The sequence below is a fragment of the Epinephelus moara genome, chromosome 8 (genome assembly GCF_006386435.1).
Source record: "Epinephelus moara isolate mb chromosome 8, YSFRI_EMoa_1.0, whole genome shotgun sequence".
NCBI lineage: Eukaryota > Metazoa > Chordata > Actinopteri > Perciformes > Serranidae > Epinephelus > Epinephelus moara.
In genome coordinates this window covers 2,330,800-2,350,725 of record NC_065513.1, presented here as the reverse complement: position 1 = coordinate 2,350,725, position 19,926 = coordinate 2,330,800, and the positions used below count along the sequence as shown (strand labels likewise).

The following is a 19,926-nucleotide window of genomic DNA, read 5'->3' as shown; positions in this document are numbered from 1 at the left end:
CCTCCCGCCTCCCGCCTCCCGCTCCCGTCTCAAACACGGAGGTCTCCCTCTCCACAGCTGAGCACCCACAGCGCACGCCCGGTCTGTTAAATAGCCTGTAACCACTGTGTGACACAAACTCAGTGCTTTGGTCATTAAATAAGTCGGGCTCGGTTCGGGTTCGGACAGAAATATGCTGCCCGTGCCGCACTCTAACACACACACACACACACACACACACAAACACACGGAAAAGGGGACATTATCATCAGTTTATAAAAGACCCCCGAACGCCCCGGACGGGACGTGAAAAGTGGACATGTCCGGGCAAAAGAGGACGTTTGGTCAGCCTAACGTAGCGCCATCTTGTGGGTCAAATTACCTATGTCAGCATTTACCTTGGTCTATAGGTCGCACCGGTCTATAACCCGCACCCAACTTTTTAGATGAAAAAAAGTGCGACTTATACACCAAGTTTTACGGTAGGTATGGGTTTCAGTCATGAAATGTGAGGCAAAATTTTAACTCCCCCTCAAAAATCATTTCAGTTCTTTGCTATGATTAATATTCTGTTTAAAATGGTTTCCCCACATAAAAAGCAATAATAAACAAAAAACTCTTAAAAGGGGCTGGAAGCACATCTCCTCTTTCTCCCTCAATGAGGTATTATGGATCTGGCCTCTGCCCCGCCCACCATAGCTGCTTGCGGTAGGTTTGACTTCCGTGTTCCGCTTTCTCCAGTGCTGCAACTGACCGCTGAAAAAGCAGTGCACATAAAGATAGCTGGCCTTAGGGTTACAGGAAACATTGTAGCAACTCAGACATTCGTGTTTGAGCCTTAGTCAAACCCAGACTCAGATGAGGAGTCTGTTGTGCACAAAAATCCATGACTGGTAGACGTGTCAGAATGATAAGTTTACTTATCATCTTTTACTTGTTTTTGTTATGTGTTAGCTTTTAGGCCAACTGGCAATCTCTGACACCACAGTGGTAACTGTGAAACATAAAACGAGAATGACCTTTGACCACAATAATTATCAGTTCATCCATGAGTCCAAGAGGATGTTACTGGCAAACTAAGGAAATTCCCTTAAGGTCTTCTTGAGACATCTTACAGTGTTTCCCCTACCATTGTATTAGGGGGGTGCACACGGGGTCCGAACCTAACCTGAGTCTGACGCAGTTTGTTACCTGACATAGTTATTGTTATGGATAGTGTGTAAAAGACCATCAACAGACTGCTGTTACACACAGTCAAACATGCCGCTCGCACAGCAACGCAGCACAGCATTGTATACACACGCAGTTGGAGCGGAGCCTGTGTTGCGTTCAGGCGTCACGTAAATAACAAATTCCAGGCCATAGCACAACACAGCAGCATGTCAAGTGGGCCAAACCCAAGCAAATTTTTTCATTTGTTATCCGTGCACAGTCATCACCCCCCTTCAGTAGAGGAATATAAAACACCTTTCTAGTGACAAACTTTGTGTAGATACAAGTCAGTATAGTCAAGGTCAGACATTTTAGGGACATAAACATAAGAAAAACACATTTTGAGTGAAGGGGATCTTGAAAGCATGACATTTTACTATATAGGACCTCTAATCAACTCAATATGAGGAACAAAACAATGCATTTTGGTTTTCTGGCATTTCTTTCCTCTATTGAAACCCCCCCCCCCCCCCCAAAATAACTGAGATGAATTTTTTTTTTTTTTTTTTTGAAAGTCCGACACCCACCATGTCAGCTGCAGAGGCCGGACTGCTTAGCAAAATTCTGGCCCTTGGAAAAATGTAGTTTATGACCCCTGATATATAACATACACATGATATAAAAACAGTGCTTATTAGTTGACACACTCATTGTTGGTTTTGGCCTTTTCATGGAATTTGTTGTTGACAATAGGAAAAATATACAATATTGCCACACTTTAACACCCACAGAAAAACCTCCCTCAGGATTCTGCCTACCAACCTCAAGCTCAGAGTCACTGGATTCAGGCTGGCTGGCCACTCCAGTCAGGAAGGGCAACATGGGCTGGCCCATCTTTGCCATGCGAGAAATCAGCTTGGCTTTTGTGGCATCTGGATTCTGAAGTTTGAAAAAGAAGTCTTCTTTCAATACCAGTGCTAAATAACATAAGACACTTAATTTTGTAGTAAGCTGGTAATAAGAAAAAAGCAGTGATGGTGCTTACTGCCAACTGCTCACTGAGTGAGTCTGACTTTGCACGAAGTGGTGGTTCCCTGCAAAAAAACACAAAAAGGACAAGTGATCTTAAGAATCAGAATCAGCTTTATTCGGCGAGTACGTGTGTATAGTGCTGGGCGGTATACCGGTTCATACCGAATACCGGTGTTTATTTTTCTTATGATATGAATTTTTCATATACCCCAATACCGGTGAGTATGTAGCGTACATAACGTTGGGAACGCCGCGCAGCGGAACGTAGCGCCACAGGACATTGTTTGACAGGGGACTGTTTTGCAGTTGCACTAAACAAGTATGTGAGGGCACAACGGCGTGTTGAGTGGTGAAGATGGATAAAAACAGTGAAAGTTCCGGAACTGAAGTTCCAGAACGAGAACATGACACAGAAGAATTTGTACCGAAAAGAGGAGCCGTGTCTGTTGTTTGGAAGTTCTTTGGCTTTAAAAAAAAAAACGACGTCAATCAAACAACAATTCTCTGCAAATGTTGTAGAGCTAAAGTTGTAGCCGCAGGACGCAACATGAGCAATTTGCTTCACCACCTTAGCCGCAAACATGTCTTGGAATATCAAGAATGCCTGAAACTAAGATCTGCGTCCTCCACGTCTGCAGGTAACGTTAGCACTGCAAGAGAAAAGTCAAGTCAGATGTCACTTAAAGACGCGTTTGCTAGGGGGACTGCCTACGACAAGAAAAGCAAACGGTGGATTGAGATTACCAACGCTATCACTATCCACTTAGCCAAAGACATGGTACCGCTGTTATGCATTCTGATTCCTTCACTTCATTAGAATCATGAGTGCCACCTCTTTGTAAACAGCATCATTTTGTGAGGCCATGCAAACCTGTATTAATACTAGTGTGGACATTAATGTTTTTCTACAATATTCACTCCTCATGACAGGAAAATAGGCCATTCTAAGCCAATTTACTGCAGCAATTCCTCTCTAAATCATTAGAAAATATGGTTAACACCCAGTCTACATGAAAAAAAAAATACCGTCATATACCGTGAAACCGATATAATTTTGAAAAATACTGTGATATAAATTTTTGGTCATACCGCCCAGCACTACGTGTGTACATAGAAGGAATTTGACTCCAGTAGACTTGCTCTCATTGTACCAGAATTGACATAAGTACTCAAATTTAGGCAAGAAGGGACCAAAGGGTTCAGGATAATGCTGTTAACTATATCCTGAGGCTTAAATCTCACCCTGGTCTGCCTGGACCAGAGGTGGTCGTCTGTATTGGGGGCTCTGGAGCCAAATTCTCCACACTGGAGGCTGGAGAAGGAACAGGGGAGGGAGCAGCAGAGTCTCTGGAGCTGGTACTGGCACTAACAGACCCACTGTCCTTGGAAAACTTCACCTACAGCACAAACAAGCAGAAAAGCTTCACTTCACCAACATTATAAGCAACTGCAAGTTAAGAAGTAAGAAGTTGCAGGTTTTTAAATGCAGATACAACTTAAGTATTCATGTGACATTAGAATAATCAGGCAAGCTAGAAAAGGTCAAATACAGGAGCAGATGGATGTATAAAATTGTTAAGTGAGCGTTACCCGTCGAAGCTCTGCTTCAAAAATAAGAGTGCTGTTAGCCGGGACACGGTTGGGGACTCCCTTTGATCCATAGGCTTGATTGGGTGGGATGACAATTAGACGACGGCCTGCCTTCTTCATCCCAAGCATCCCTTCCTCCCAGCCCTGCTTATACAGAGGAAGTAATAAATGCAGGCAATATACCATAATAATAATAATAATAATATCATGACCATCATGCAGTAACAGTTAAGGCTGGTTATTTAAAGCTAAGCTAGTTTATTTCAAAACATTGTTTCCCTATGAGATCAACTAGTGGAGAGTAACTGCACTACAGAGCCAATAAGACGGCAAATACACTGTACATGAAGCCAGTAGTGAGAAGCTTGGACATAAACAGCTGTCACAGTACTAATGCACCAAAACTGAAAAACAGTTTGGCATTCTTAATATCCTAAAATGACAGTACTGTGTGGAATTTCGGATGTCACAATGTTGTCATTTACCATTGCCAATGTTTTTTACATGATGTGAAGTTTGAGCAGTTCATTTTACAGTTTTCTGAATATTTAAAAAGGGTGCTGAGCAGAGATGGCATTTGCTGGTTAACAGTCCAGAATAATTCAAATGTACATCCAAAGTTTGGGGAATACAATGATTGAATCATGCAGCTCCTCTAGACTTTCCGAATATTATAAGACTGACTGGATTAAACCACAATAGGGAAACAAGCCAGTTCACGGGGGTTGTGATACTCAAAAAAATGTATCCGCTGATTTGCAGATGTCTCTTTCGCCATGGAAGTCACCATAGAAGAAGTGTATGGGGCCATTATGGTAGCAAAATAGCTGCAAATGCGTATCTCAATCTGTGTGTGCGTAATCAGATTTGTACATGTGTAAAATAATTTGTAAAAGCGTGATAAAGTTTGATCTGTAAATCTGTACAATGATCTGTAAATGTATACAACAATCTGTAAATCTGTACACAGATCTGCAAATGCGTACAGAGATCCATAAAAATGTAGACAGATTTGTAAATACCTATGTCTTCAGCTTTAACTCAGTCGGACCTCTCAATTGGCTCTCTTTGTACACGTGATTTTTGCTATTCTTCTGCCGTGTGAGATCCGCAAATGCATGAGAAGATTTGTGTCTGTAACTCAAATTGTGCGTCACCCTGAGCACAGGCTGACAGGCTCAAGCTGCAAGCTTGGCAGAAGAATAGCAAAAATCACGTGTACAAAGAGAGCTAATTAAGAGGCCCAATTGAGTTAAAGCTGAAGACATAGGTATTTACAAACCTGTCTATCTTTTTAAGGATCTCTGTACACATTTGCAGATCGTTGTACAGATTAACAGATTGTTGTACACATTTACAGATCACTGTATAGATTTACATATCTCTGTACACATTTACAGATCATTGTACAGATTTACAGATCTCTGTACGCATTTGCAGATCGTTGTACAGATTTACAGATTGTTGTACACATTTACGGATCATTGTACAGATCTACAGATCTCTGTACGCATTTGCAGATAGTTGTACAGATTTACAGGTCGTTGTACAGATTTACAGATCTCTGTACGCATTTGCAGATCGTTGCACAGATTTATAGATCTCTGTACGCATTTGCAGATCGTTGTACAGATTTACAGATTGTTGTACACATTTAAAGATCGTTGTACAGATTTACAGATTTTTTTTTACACATTTACGGATCATTGTACAGATCTACAGATCTCTGTACGCATTTACAGGACGTTGTACAGATTTACAGATCTCTGTACGCATTTGCAGATCGTTGTACAGATTTACAGATCTCTGTACGCATTTGCAGATCGTTGTACAGATTTACAGATTGTTGTACGCATTTACAGATCATTGTACAGATTTACAGATCATTGTACAGATTTACAGATCGTTGTACAGATTTACAGATTTTTTTTACACATTTACATATCTGATTACGCACACACAGATTCTAAATACACATTTGCAGATTTTTGTACGCATTCATAAACTTTAGCACGCTTTTACAAATTATTTTACACATGTACAAATCTGATTACGCACACACAGATTGAGACACGCATTTGAAGCTATTTTGCTACCATAATGGCCCCATTTAAGTGTTTTTGGGACACAGGGCATCACGAGACAGTGTAATTACAGGGTTTCTGCAGGTATCAGCAAATCTAATTTAATGCTTTTTAATGCTCTTTTTAATGCCACTTTAAACAAATTTAATGCCCATGTCCAACTGCAGATACAGTTTTTTATTTATTTATTTTATACATATATATATATATATATATATATATATGGAGAGAGAGAGAGAGAGAGAGAGAGAGAGAGAGAGAGAGAGAGAGAGAGACAAAATTGTAAGCATTTTACAATGCTAATCTTGAATATTTGAGAAAATCTAAATTTACATTAACTGTCACTCTATAGTGAATTAGAAATGGCTCACAAGCAGAGGTGGGTAGTAACTAGTTCCATTTACTCAGTTACATTTACTTGAGTAACTTTTTGGATAAATTGTACTTTTCAGAGTAGTTTTAATGCAAAATACTTTTTACTTTTACTTGAGTTATATAGTTTTAAAGCAACAGTTTAAAAAAAGTTTCTGAATAGTTCCTCATCCAACCACTTCTGCTGAAACTTGCATTTTCCCATTTTTCCGACATTTGCTAATATTCCCTCCGCTCTTTCGCCACAGCATGAGCACCCTCACAGCACGCTGCATTCCAAGCATCCGGTGTTGTGACTTCGTGCACCGGCCGTAAACAATAGCCAATTAAAGGGTTCTGCTGTCAATCATCACATTATACTTCCAATCAAAATTATTAAATGTTTATATTATCAAAATAAATCATGAATAACAATGTTTTTTTTTCCATCAAGTGTATTCAATTTTTTAATTCCTCTGGACATCGAATTTAATGCTTTTTAATGCCATTTAAGGCCTTAATTTTTGCAAAATCTATTTAATGACTTTTAATGCTTTTTAATGACCTGTGGAAACCCTGAATTACACTGTTTGGCCACTAGGAAAATTGACTTCAAAGCCCTGCGCGCTTCCTGGGGGCCTCTTGCAAACTGTTAGTGTACTGAAGGGAGGCAGTGCACGTCACATCCTTTGGATTTTCTGGGAAAAAGTCGTCCTTTACATGAAAGTCAGTCCACAGGCTGCCAGAGGCAACTAAAGGAAAAGTCTCTTTTTTTTAAGTTACATTACAATATGTTCACACATTAGCAAAGAAGTGGTTAACAATGGTAAAAAGTTGCACAGAAAACATTTAAGCTGCTATTCTTATTTAGTAAAAAAATGTTTTGTCTCACTTTGATCACTTTTCCAACTCCAATTTTCAGTCGTAGCAACTTGTCCTTGCTCTGGTTGGAGTCAAACATCTGAAATGATATTCAATGAGTTGTGTGCCAACACAGGAGTCAAATCCACAGGAACTGGAGACAGAATGAAAAGTTGGTGGAAGTGTCTGACCTGTCCAATGGTGTGGTTCTGCAGGAGCCAGCCTGTGTACACTACCTCCAAAGAGTCTCCATTCTCCACTGCCTGGCCTTCGCCAAGACTCAGGTCCTGAATCAGAACAGCATCTAAGGAGACCACGCTGTTCGCTTTTGCCAAACACAACTGATACATACAAAAAAGAAAGAAGTCTTCATCTGATAAACAGCATAACTTGTAAAATTTGGCAAAAGCTTCTGTCTAATGCAGATCAGAAGGTGCAGGGCTTTAGATACTTGTCATCAGAGACAGCCTGTTTTAGTGTTGCACGGTATACCGGTACTAAAATAGTACCGCGGTCCTAGAGTATTCCAAATGGTACTATACTGCATTTGGAAAATACTGGTACTTTGAAATTGATTCAATTAATTAATTTAGTTAATTTATTTTACTCATTTATACACACAAACGCCTTTCTTGTTCCTGTTGGAGCACAGATTGCGCAAGTGGTGTGTATGACAACACCTGTATCAACATTCACAGCTGGCGCACGTGAAAAAAGACAAGACAAAGTCTGCCTCACAAAGGGAGACAACACGAGACAACACCAACTTAGTGAAACATTTGAGCAACCAAACCATGACGTCCGTACCGAAGTACTTACCGAACCATGATGTTTTTGGTACCGTTACACCCCTACTATTTATTGTTCTAAAGGTTTGTATCCAAAAGGACTTTTCCTTAGGAAAACTACTGAAGAGTATCGAAAAGTATCGAAATTCATATTGGTATTGGTACCGAAACAAAGATTTTGGTATCGTGACAACACTAGCCTGTTTGCTTTGTTACTCACTCTGTTGGACAAACAATAGTCACTATCTTGTGCCACTCACCTCTTTACAGAAGTCCGATGAAGCTTTCTCTGATTCAAACATCAGGGACCAGTTTTGCCTCTGGTCATCATAAAAAGTGCAGTAATTGTTTGGCTGTACCTGCAGGAAACAAAGAACATGAGGTCAGGGACAATACAAGGAACACTTGAGCTCATGGCGTATCGTTTTTCATTAGCAATCTGCTGATTTGAGCAGCAACTTGCATCATAGTCTTACACATTGCTGAGGAATCTGTAGAGTCATGAACTTTGATACAGTGTCCCCCATGTGTTTCTAATTCTTCATCTACACAGTGACATACTTATATGGAGTTTGCTGCTGAATCTTATAAATATTTAAATGTCAGTTGATATATTTCAAAAGACAATTATACATTTGACCGAAAAAAAATCTTTATTTTTAATTAAGATTAAATTTATATCTTTATAATAGCCTTTTGAAGCGATGGCAAGAGGACCTACATAATGTAAATTATTAAGATGTTTTTGTTTTTAAAACATACAAAACTGAATAATACAGTCAACACTAGGGATGTCCCGATCGGGTATTGGCGCCGATCACGTTATTTTTACAAAATTCGAATTGGTAATAAAAGATCGGAGGAATCAAAACAACAACAATGGCCAGGTTTTTCATCTATGTTGTTTACTGTTGCCTCCACTTTCCAATGTATAAAGTGTGGCGATCCTGTATATTTTATGAATATATATATTTTTTATAAGACAGTCAGCTGATAGCTTGCTCACCTCCAGACACTGAGTTACCACCAGACACACCCGCCGGTGCTATCGGCCAGTGGGATGGCTCGGTCAGCTGAGCCCAGGTAGACCAGCCCCATACATTATGCCGCTCCTGGCAGTATGGCGAGAGTCACCGGCGAGTGAGAAATGAGCCAGAAGTCCTCTGCGTACTCGGCCTACCACAGCATTTTACACCGCTCAAAGTCCGCCAAATAGGTGCGCTTCCCTGTGGAATATCATCCATCCGGCCACCGGCCTCACCTCAGAGATTCCGCCACGGATATCAAGGGATCCAACGGAGCCTCCACGCCCGAAACAACCCCGGATCACTACGGCATTCACCCACGGTCCCGTGAGCTGGCAAAAGCCGAGGGTTACTTTCCGTTTCATTATTCCTTATTTGGAACCTTCGGGCCAGGTTGATTTATTGTTTTGAAACGGAACTGAGTCAGAGCCAACAGTGGATGTTCTTTACCTCCTTGTTTGTGGGAAAACCTGGGGTGGAGTTTTCTTTTGTTTAGAGAACTGTGTGGATTGAACTGAATTGAACTGTGATATGTTATTTGGAAATCCCGGAGCAGTTTTGTTTGAACTGGATTGAACTGACTGAACGGAACGGAGCATTTCTTTTCTTTGGTGAAAAAAATATATACTTTCTTGAAACTGATTACTGTTGTATTTGTATTTTTGTATAGTATAATTCTTTTGTTCGACAGAAACCAGGTAAAAACAATTTAATTTTGGTGTTAAGGGACCTGTTTTATGGGTTTTATTGGTGTCAAACCGCTACAAAAGATATGGGCCTATTTTGTTTGTTGAAGACAAGAAGAAGATAATGAATTCATTTTGTGCTGCTGAACCGCCGATAAGCTTTTTGGATACTATTTACATAAAAAACAAACCTTATGGAACAACTTGGATGCATTCTTTTTTTTTCTCTTTCTTAATGCTTTGCACAGTATCGGATCGGACTCTGTATCGGACTCGGTTTCAAAATAAAGGACTCGTATCCAGATGTTGCGCTAGACTTTTTCCTCGCCAGTCATTCTGACCAACAGGGTCATAAAAATCCGGTCATAATCTATTTTACCGGTCATTTTAATTTTCGTTTTTAAATGATAATAAAGATATTCAAAGACATTTAGTTTTCATTCGTTCGTTTTTAATAAATCCAACAAGCAAGTTATAAAGTGTGCATTAATAAGGACATGAACAGACATCCACACACCCGTGCCATTAGGCTTCGCCCTGGACACACCGGACGGCACTAACGCGTCCGGTGTGTCCAGGGCGTTATGCAGTTATGTCTGTAGGCTCAGTGACACAAAATTAAAATTGTATTGAAGTGATTAGGGTATTGAAAAATGTGTTCGGTTATGCACTGTTGTGTTTTTTTAAATTATAAACACGGTATTTTCTCCTCACGTTCCACAGTGCATGCTATTTATTTTGAAAATTGGCCGGATTCTCTCGTCTTTTCTGTGCCCGAGTTTCTGTTTGGTACGATCCACTCTATCCAGCTTGACAGAAGCGCTCGCGGCTCGCATGAAAAATAGACCAGACGCCAAACTGAAGCGCTGCCTCTGCGGGCGCTCCGCTCTGCTCAGCGGCCTGTGTGGACAGTCAGATAGGTTAACATGGGCGCCGATTGAAAACTGCCTCCGCTGCTGGGCGCCGTGCTTCGGTACCGCATCCGGTGTGTCCAGGGCGTTATGTCAACAACGCAACATGAAGCAGATGAATGACCTTTTCTCTGCAGTTTGAAAACGGCAGCCACTTAAACCACTGACTGTGCACTCTGCCGCCAAGTGGGCAGGGGTGGTAATTGCAACTGGTCAAAATGACTGACGGCCTTCAGATTTTCCGGTCATTGTTGTAAAAAACCGGTCAATGACCGAGAATATCCGGCTAACGCGACCCCTGCTCGTATCGGATCAGATGCAAAAAAAATGTGCTCGGGACACCCCTAGTCAACACAGAACACTTTATATTAAGAATCTAGGATCCACAGCTGTATGCCTCTACGCACCAGTCAAGTTTCTCCTACAGTTTACATCCATGTCTGTGGAAACATGGATGCTTCACACATACCTGGTGGTCTTGAGATATTGTATACAAGAAAATGAGACAGACGGACAGATGGACAGGCAACTGAAAACATTACCAGCCACGGTTATCACTGGCGCAGACGCATTAAGTATTATTCAAAGATTCCCCACCATGCGCAAAGTCCCTTTACTGTGATACTATAATGCATCACATTATCTGTCTATATGGATTCAACATCCTTTAGATCTCCACTCACCGTAAAAACAAAGCCCACATGAATCTTGGCTGTGGTCACTTGTTTTTGTTGGCTCAAGTACAGAAGCAGCTTGTACTGCAGAGAAGAGAAGGTGCATTATTCATAAAAATCAAAAGTCACACCAATAATCTCAAACAAGTGACCAATTAGCAAACCTCCAACCTCTTTTGTTGTGTGGTTGCCCAGTATGGCTGCTCCCAGCTTTCCCTGCTTCACATACTGTCCGTTAATACTGTTCATGGGACAAAGTGGCAGAAAAGCTTTTCACTTGACTTGAGTTAAGATGATTTGGGGAGTTGTGACTTAATTTATAAAGTTTATCACGGAAATAACATTATAATTAGTTTTGGAAAACAAATCTTGTGGGGAGTGATCAGTTGTAGCCCACAGACTTTTTATCTTCAAAATATACATGAAAAAAGCTGAAATATTTTTAACACTTCATGCTATATTAAAATGGTTTTAAAAGATTAAAAACTGGGTCCTCACTATCTGAACGCTTGAACTGCTGTAGCAAATAACACTGCAGGAGCTCCGGGTGGTGGAGCTGGTTTCTGGGTGGCTGGTGCTGTGAACGGACAAAAGACAAACTGAGTTTAGCGTCCAAGTCATGGCTGAATCTGAAGTCACTCATGTCCCATTTGTGACTGTCTTACCTGAATTGGAGCTCTTTCTGGGCTGTTTGGGTGCTGTGTACTGGAACGACTCGTTCCCCTGACTGCCTTCCTGGTCTAGTCCAAACAGGGAGGCTAACTTGGCCCTGCAAGGAGAACAAGTGTAAAGATCATCTTGACATGGTTGTGTGCCATGCAATTAAATGTATGATTCACTCTGAGGTTACACTCATAGAAAAATGTGCTGGTCTCGAAAGTAAGATATGGCCCGTCATGCAGCACTGACTGTGCAGTCAGGCTGATTCCTACTAACAGGGGTAAAGCTGCTCATACATGCCTTTCATCTTCATTTCAGGGGTTACTTTAAACACCTGCTATACTTAACAGCTCTTAACATTTTAATCCACATGAAAGTTCAACAGTCAGGTACACAATGGACAACATTATGAGCATTCTATTTAAATAGTTAAAAAAAAAAAACGCAGGGCTGTATCTATTATTCAGTCTTTTTTTCAAACCCAAAGTTTGAAAAAACTTATTTGTCAAGAAAAAGAAATCTTACTTCTTACCAGCTTTATCTGGAGCTTTCTACCTTCCTAACTTAAAAAAATATCTTGAAGTTCATTCTAGCTCTTGAAAGCAGTCGTTTACAAAAAAATCTTTTCAACTCAACTAACTAACTAACTGACTCACAACTCGAGCTTTCAACACCATCTCTTGGTCTTTCTTAGTAAATGAAGTCTGCTCAGTTGGCATTGAAGCTGCCATAGCTGCATGACAATTGACTCCATTCGCTAAGGAAGACATAAAAAAACAAGTATGAAAGTTCATTCTTGGCCTGAGAAAGTTCTTTGCCAAATAAATATCAACTCAGCATACACACGCTCCATTCTACCCTCACTGGTGAACAAGATCCTGAGAAACTTGAACTCCTTGACTGAGCCAGAAGGCAAAGCTTTTGATTTACTGGTCCATCTATGCCCTAACCCTCATCTATGAGCTATGGGTAATGACCAAAAGAATGAGATTGCTGGTACAAGCAGCCGAAACAAGTTTTCTCCGAAGGGTGGCTGGGCTCAGCCTTACAGATAGGGTAAGGAGCTCGGACATCCAGAGACAGCTCGGAGTAGAGCTGCTGCTCCTTCACGTCGAAAGGGGCCAGTTGTGATGGTTCCAGCATCTGATCAGAGTGCTTCCTGGGCGCCTCCTGTTAGAGGTGTTACGGGAACGTCCAACTGGTAGGAGGCCCCGGAGCAGACCCAGAACACCCTGAGGGATTATATATCTCATCTCGCCTGAAAACGCCTCAGGATCCCAAGGAGGAGCTGGAAAGCTTTGCTGGGGAGCAGGACATCTGGCATACTTTGCTCAGCCTGCTGCCCCTGCAACATGGCTCCGGAAGTGGTTAAAAACTGATGGATGGATCAGTGTCCACATACTAGTTTTTCTTTCTTTTTTTCTTTTCTTAAAGTTGCTCAGCATCATAGAGCTACTTGTTTCAGTCAAACTACTGATTCCTGGGTCATCTCAATTTTCATGTCATTTGCACTGATATAAAGAAACAAAGAAGCAGCAAATCCTTATGCGAGTTGTGTTACATTTCTGGTTGACAAATGGCGTAATTAATCAAACATCAAAACTACTGGTGATTACTTTTCTAATGATCAACAAAGCAACAAAAACTGTAGTGCAGAAACAATCAACCATTACTACATCATTACATACTGCAATATCATTACAAAGACCACCTCAATAATAGGCACCGAGCTTATTTTTCCAACAGTCTGGATCAAACCTGCGAAGCTCCACCAACATTTCTGTTAAGTTTCTGTGCTTTCATAACGGCACATGCCTTGGAAAACTGCTCAGCTGTTCAGGTACTGACCCCTGGAACTCCTTCCACTGGTAATCATTGGTATCTCCCAGAACGGACATGTTGAATGCTATGAGGCCCTCATCTCCAATGTTAAGGAAGTGGGATGAGAGGGGACAGTCTGTCTGCATGTGTAAACCAGTCTCCCAGTGTACGTTCCAGCACTCAGTCCCAGGCTACCCCTGATCTTTAGTTCCCCGGTGCAGTCACACCACTGTGGTAGATTCAACAGCATAGCAGAAGGAAAAGAAGAGCTCTGACTTAGAGCTGGGGCTCTACTGGGCAAAGATAGGCTCTGGCAAAAGGCTTCACCTTACTCCTCTAACAGGCAGCATGTGATAGGAATTAGCTGCCGTAACACTCCTCCCTCTAGAACATGCCCTAAACTGACTGCTTATTCCATCAGCTCAAACACACTGTGCTGCTATTACACAATGGTCATACAGTGGCAGGGAGCACAAAATGGTTGTCAGTCTGAGAATGTGGAAGAGCTGTAAGTGAATGCCTCATAATTGAGTGGCAAGGTATATTAATAGTAAGTCTGTCGTTACAAAAATAAATAAATAAATAAATAAAAAGGTTTTTATACATATATATATACACACACATATATATATATATATATATATATATATATGTATACACACACACATAGATATAGATATATATATATATATATATATAGACATATACATATATATATATATATATATATACACACACACATATCTATATATATATATATATTTTAAGTATTTTAAGCTAGATCTAAAACTCTGCCTTTCATAAAAGGGCTATGGGTTGGGTTTGTCTGCATAACAGGAACAAGTTGGCTAAGTGGCTTAACATGAGCGTGAAATCAAATTTCATAGCAGATCTGAATATAGCATGAGAGGCGTCATTCATTAGGGTTGGGCGATAATACGGTAATAAGGTATCCCGCGGTATCTAAAAATGTCACGATACGATTTTGATTCGATTTGATTCAGGAGCCTGCGATCGATATGACGCGATATCATATGCCCATCTAACACAATCATTTACATCAACTCACAAAAACAACTACAATATGATTTGACCATTTTATTTCTGAGCTCTGTTTGTTGTTTGAGCGGAGGCGTGCTTGCCCAGAAATGGTGACACAGACGTGCTATGTGAATTTCAAAATAAATGTGTATCTTTAAGATGACGATATGGATCGATGTTTTCATTTTGCATCGATATAATCGGATCGTTAATCAATGAATCGATGTATCGATGTGGATCGATGTATCGTTACACCCCTACTAAATAATGGGGCTTGTCCAGCACCTATGTATGTGTGATTGAGTTTTCAATTTAATACTATTACAATTTAAAACAAATAGTAGTCTATAATGTTTTTCTTATAACTGCCCTTAACTGTGTCGGGACATTTGATAAAGTTTTTGGATGTGACGTCGTCATGTGACAGCTCGGACGCGAGAAAGAGAAGAAAAGATGGCAAGCCGCACATCAAGCGAGTTGGTCCCAAAAAAAAAAAAAAAAACACAACTTCACAACTTCTGCAAGCAGCAGCAGCGGGTCCAGTGTCCATCAGAGTGGAGGAGGGAGAAGCGCTACCCGAACCACCGGAAAAAACAGATGACTCTGGGCCGTCACCTTCAAAGAAAAGCCGATGCAGTGGCAGGTCCGCTCGGCGCCATACAGGAGCGAGCAGGAGCAGACATAACTGCCTGTTGTCGCGAGCCTGTTATTCAGGGAGACAGAGACTTCCTTCTCAGGTGGAAATGTGATGGAGCCAGGTGTTTTCCTCTGATGTTGAGGGCTGCTCGAAAGTAGGCCTACCTGTGCGTTTATGCCACAAGCTCTCCATCAGAGCGGTGTGTCAGCACCGCGGCCAAAGTTGTCAATCCACTACGTGCCCTGCTCCAGCTGGAAAAAGTAAACAGGATATGATGCTGCTATAGTTATCATTATACTTTGTTTTTATTTCATTTTCTATGAGGAGTAGCCTGTTCTGACGGAAAAAAAACAGTTCGGACTTGGAGAGGGTGAACATTTCAAACTAAAGGTAGGCTCTAAAAATAAACCAACGGACTTTACCCGTCGCGGTCTGAGGATACGCTGTATAGCACACATTTTCGCTATTGCCTTTGTTGTGTACTGTTACTTTTATTATTTGATAAGCCTATAAGTATTGGATATTATAGGACTGTGTTTTAATTTAATGATTTGTGTCGATTACTGTACTGGAAGTGGACTGTAGCCCACAGACAATCTGTTGTTATTTTATTCTGTTTGGTTGACTGCTGCATTTGCACTTTTATAAATATTTGTTAATAAAAGTTGTTAATGTTATACATGTTTTGTTGTTATTTTTCAGTATTCTTAGGCCTATGTAATGTTTGTTATTCTGTTTCTGAACGGTATAGGCGCAAGCCGACATTTTGGTGACTCCCTCTGAGCCCTTTAAAGTAATTTTTAATTAGTCACGGTAATACCGTATACCCCGGGAAAATGTGGGGAAGGTTTAACGGTAACAAAATTTGGATACCGCCCAACTCTATCATTCATAAAACAAAACAAAAAAATAGTTGCGGTTGTGTGTGTCTGCCAATCAGTCCCTTACAGTTTACATCCATGTCTGTCCAGACTCACATGTAGCCATGAAAGAACACAATTATGGATGTTGCTGCAAAGAAGCTGCACATTCTAACACATGGATGCTTAACACATCTTCCCCGGGGCAGCACAGAAGATCTATACAATCAGCACAATTTGAAGATTAGTGTTACCAATTCAGTATCTGACCAAATGTCTTCCCTTCTGTTCCTGAGATATGACGCTGAGTAATGGCCAGAAAAGTGTTTTTTTATATATACTTTTATTCAAAACCTTTTTTATTGAAATTCTTTAGTATTGGGCTGTCGGTGGCTTAGTGGATAGAGCAGGTGCCCCATGTACAAGGCTGTTGCCGCAGCGGCCTGGGTTCGACTCCAGCTTATGGTCCTTTGCTGCATGTCACTCCCTCTCTCTCTCCCCCCTTCATGCTTATTTGTCCTATCAATCAAAATATGCCCCCAAAATATATTTTTTATAAAAAAAAAAGAAATTATGAGTTATATATAAAAAGTGCAGTGCTAAAAGGTAATCGCAGGAATATGAGATAAGCTTAAACAGCTGCTACCATCACTGTATCCAAAGAAACATGGATTGAGAAAACATCAGGGTGGCAAAAGAAAAAAACAGAAAAATTTAAAAACAATGCTCATGACCTTAAGGGCAAAAATTATTGTTAACTGTTATAAGTGAAACATGACCAAGCTGACCGTTTTTGTTTTCTGTGTAGGTTCTATGTATTGTAAGGGGGGGGTTTTGTGTGTTTTTTCCCTACTGCACTACTATTAAATTACACTGTCATTCACAAGTGCTTTAACATTATTGTCAATTTGCATGTTAAAAATCAATAAATACAATTAATTAAAAAAAAATAATCATCCCTCCCCAGTCACCCTCAGTGTACTAGACATATTTTGAGCTCACTGTCACACCCAGTCTGCACTAACTGAGTGAATAATGTGCAGCGTAGTTAAGCTGCACATAAAAGTCAAGCCGTTACAGGGTCTGAAACACTTTTACATAAGTACCCCACACTTTTTGGAATTTCCCATGTGATTGCTAAAGTGATTATCTCATTTTCTAAAGTTTTAAGCAGGACGTGATGTCTTCCAGCTATTGTGTGTGAATGTTTTTGCAAAACATGATGATGTCACAGTGAGTTGACCTTTGACGTTTTGGACTCAAAATATCATCCCTTCATCTTTTTATCCTCTTAGACATTTGTGTGAACGTTTGTCATAATTAGCCAATGAATTCTTAAGTTGACCAAAACCTGTTTTTAAGGACACAGTGATTTTTGACCTTCGCACTTCATACTTGAGTCCAAGTGGACATCTGTGCCAAATTTACGGAAATTCCCTCAAGGCCTTCTTGAGATTTCATGTTCACGGTAATGGGACTGACACAAAAACACTAAACATGATGCCTTGCATAAAGAAAAATACTTGGCTGCATGAACAGACAGCACCATTGGCGGAGATATGAAGGCATGTGATAACTCAGACCAGCGGTGGGACCATCAGAGATGCAGTCCATATGCAATCAGTGGATGGATCTAATATAACTTGCTATCATACTTGATGATCCAGGCAATGCTTAGTTTGTTAGAGTTGTTATCTTCATAACTCTGCTGATGAAAATACTTTGAACCTGCTAACTCTTACACGGTAAAACTAGTCGACAAATGAGCTATCTCTCAGCTTTCCCTGAGGCCTGTTCTACGAAGCCAGTTCAACTTAGCCAGGATATCTTTTCATTATGTGGTTCGACTAACCCTTACCGTCTGAATAACCGGTACTACAAAGCTGGTTATCAACTTGGTCAATCAACTCTAGGTTTTCCTATCCAGCCACAAGCGAATTGATGTGAAAGATGCGGGGGTGTTCATTACAATCGACATTATCACAACCATGAATGAAGTAGACTGCTTTATATGATATGAAACGTTACCAAAACTGTCTGCGACTATGAGACAGTAAAATGTCAATGCGGTGGTATGTAAATAATACTCTGAAATCTTATAATGGAAATGTAAAAATATTGAAAATGCTATCCAAAAGTTACTGTTGGCCAAGTCTTAAATTACGTGTAGGTACCACTAAGCTGTAAGTGACATTAGTATAGAATGTTTTGCTATTTAGTTGGATGACGATGAATATGTCACATGAATATGTCACATAAAAACACTTTAACGTAATGCCTGACTATTTCTGCTACTGAGGTAAAGGGTGGAAAAATAGCCTAGTTAATGACTAATGAGGTCTATCTCACCTAAATGTTGCTTTTCATTTTCTAATAAAATAATATATTTTTTCCCCAGTTCTAACGACACAGGTGTCTCAATATTTTGCAGTGTTGGAGTCAGAGTGTAAAAATAGCAATACTATCACTGGGACTAAAATAAACTTTGCATGAATTAAGATACAGCTAAAATCATGTGTTAAGTGTTGTAACGCTCTCGCTGTTTGTTAGAACTTCTGTTATATTATATTATAAAAACCCGTGGAAATAGTTCTGAAACAATGAAATGACCTACTGTTACTACTGACCTCTAACAATATATAGGCGTATCTTTTTTTACCTGAGACTTTCAACCAGGATACTTTTTTCCTCAGTGATCTAATTGGACAGCCGTCGGGGTGTTGACAAGCTGTGATCCCATACTCTACAGTCAATCCACTACTGAAAACCCAGAGTTAACCCTAAAGTTACCCCGCTAACTCCAAATCCTGCTTCGTAGTACAGGCCTCTACACTGTTCCGCTCTCCAATTTAGAGATTATAAAGTCTCATCTATAGGCCTATCTGTCGTTAGCAGTGTAATGAGGATTAATTTATACATTATTATTATATATCTGAGAGGCCTTTGACTATTAGAGGTCATTTCCTAATTCGGCACGAACATGTTCTCCTGAAAGAACTTTATACAAAATCTCATCTTTCTGAGGTGGTTCACCGTGCCTCTCTTGGTGAAGGTAAAACTATCAACACAACAAAAATTATTTTGAAACATTTCATGAAATATTTCTTTCATGGTGAAAACTGGAAGCCAAATGAGAGAACAATTTTAAAAGAATCGCGTGCTTCGAGTTATTCTTTCGAATGTTATTACTAACCAACAAGGTCGCAAGAAATAGCCAAATTTCAGATTATGTTACCGAGAGCAGTTGCCCCTCCTGGCTAAATCATGGTAAGCTAGTTAGCTTACAGGCTAAGAACATTAGCTTGATGGAAACAAACAAACTTACCCTCCTGTAGGCGACAAGAAGTCTCCGTCTTCATCGTCTCCGCCGAACATCTTTTGTGTCTGAAGCTTTTTCTTATTATATCAAAAAAGGGCACAAATGAATTTTCAATTACTACATGGCTAGTTTGTTGAGAAGTGACTTCCCTTTCCTGTTTGTAGTGGAATCAGCTGACTTTCCACCTGATCTAAATTCAGTTAGCTCCTGCTGCCACTGGAGGGCGCCAAAGACTATTACAGAGCTTCAAATCTATGAGATTCGAGTCACACTTCAGAGGAAGAAGGCAGTATGAGTTGACAGGGCTGCTCAGTCATCAGATATGCACACTGACTTTCAAGGGATGTTGCCCTGCAGTCAACCCTGATCTTTGACCTCACAGAAGGGTTTAGAGGAGGAGGTCATTTCTTAATATAGAATAATCTCATAAATGTGGAATAACTGGCATAAACAGA

General features: G+C 40.3%; 1 protein-coding gene across 5 annotated transcripts in view; it reads right to left on the bottom strand.

The window, feature by feature from the left end:
- fkbp15b (FKBP prolyl isomerase family member 15b) overlaps window positions 1-19,640 on the bottom strand; it is a 64,916-nt gene extending 45,276 nt beyond the window's left edge. For 4 of the 5 annotated variants that reach the window (XM_050050307.1, XM_050050310.1, XM_050050309.1 and 1 more), the window contains exons 1-12: window positions 19,478-19,640; window positions 11,799-11,902; window positions 11,632-11,710; window positions 11,305-11,374; window positions 11,143-11,217; window positions 8,098-8,196; window positions 7,241-7,390; window positions 7,081-7,149; window positions 3,754-3,897; window positions 3,406-3,560; window positions 2,177-2,225; window positions 1,954-2,070 (exon numbers count right to left, since the gene is read on the bottom strand). In XM_050050307.1, the coding sequence (XP_049906264.1) occupies window positions 1,954-2,070; window positions 2,177-2,225; window positions 3,406-3,560; window positions 3,754-3,897; window positions 7,081-7,149; window positions 7,241-7,390; window positions 8,098-8,196; window positions 11,143-11,217; window positions 11,305-11,374; window positions 11,632-11,710; window positions 11,799-11,902; window positions 19,478-19,527 (1,161 nt within the window). In that variant the 5' untranslated portion in view covers window positions 19,528-19,640. Of the gene's footprint in view, window positions 1-1,953; window positions 2,071-2,176; window positions 2,226-3,405; window positions 3,561-3,753; window positions 3,898-7,080; window positions 7,150-7,240; window positions 7,391-8,097; window positions 8,197-8,843; window positions 9,318-11,142; window positions 11,218-11,304; window positions 11,375-11,631; window positions 11,711-11,798; window positions 11,903-19,477 lie in introns of those variants that run through there. The other variant, XM_050050311.1, reaches the window with a different exon arrangement.
- Window positions 19,641-19,926: the final 286 nt, after the last annotated feature.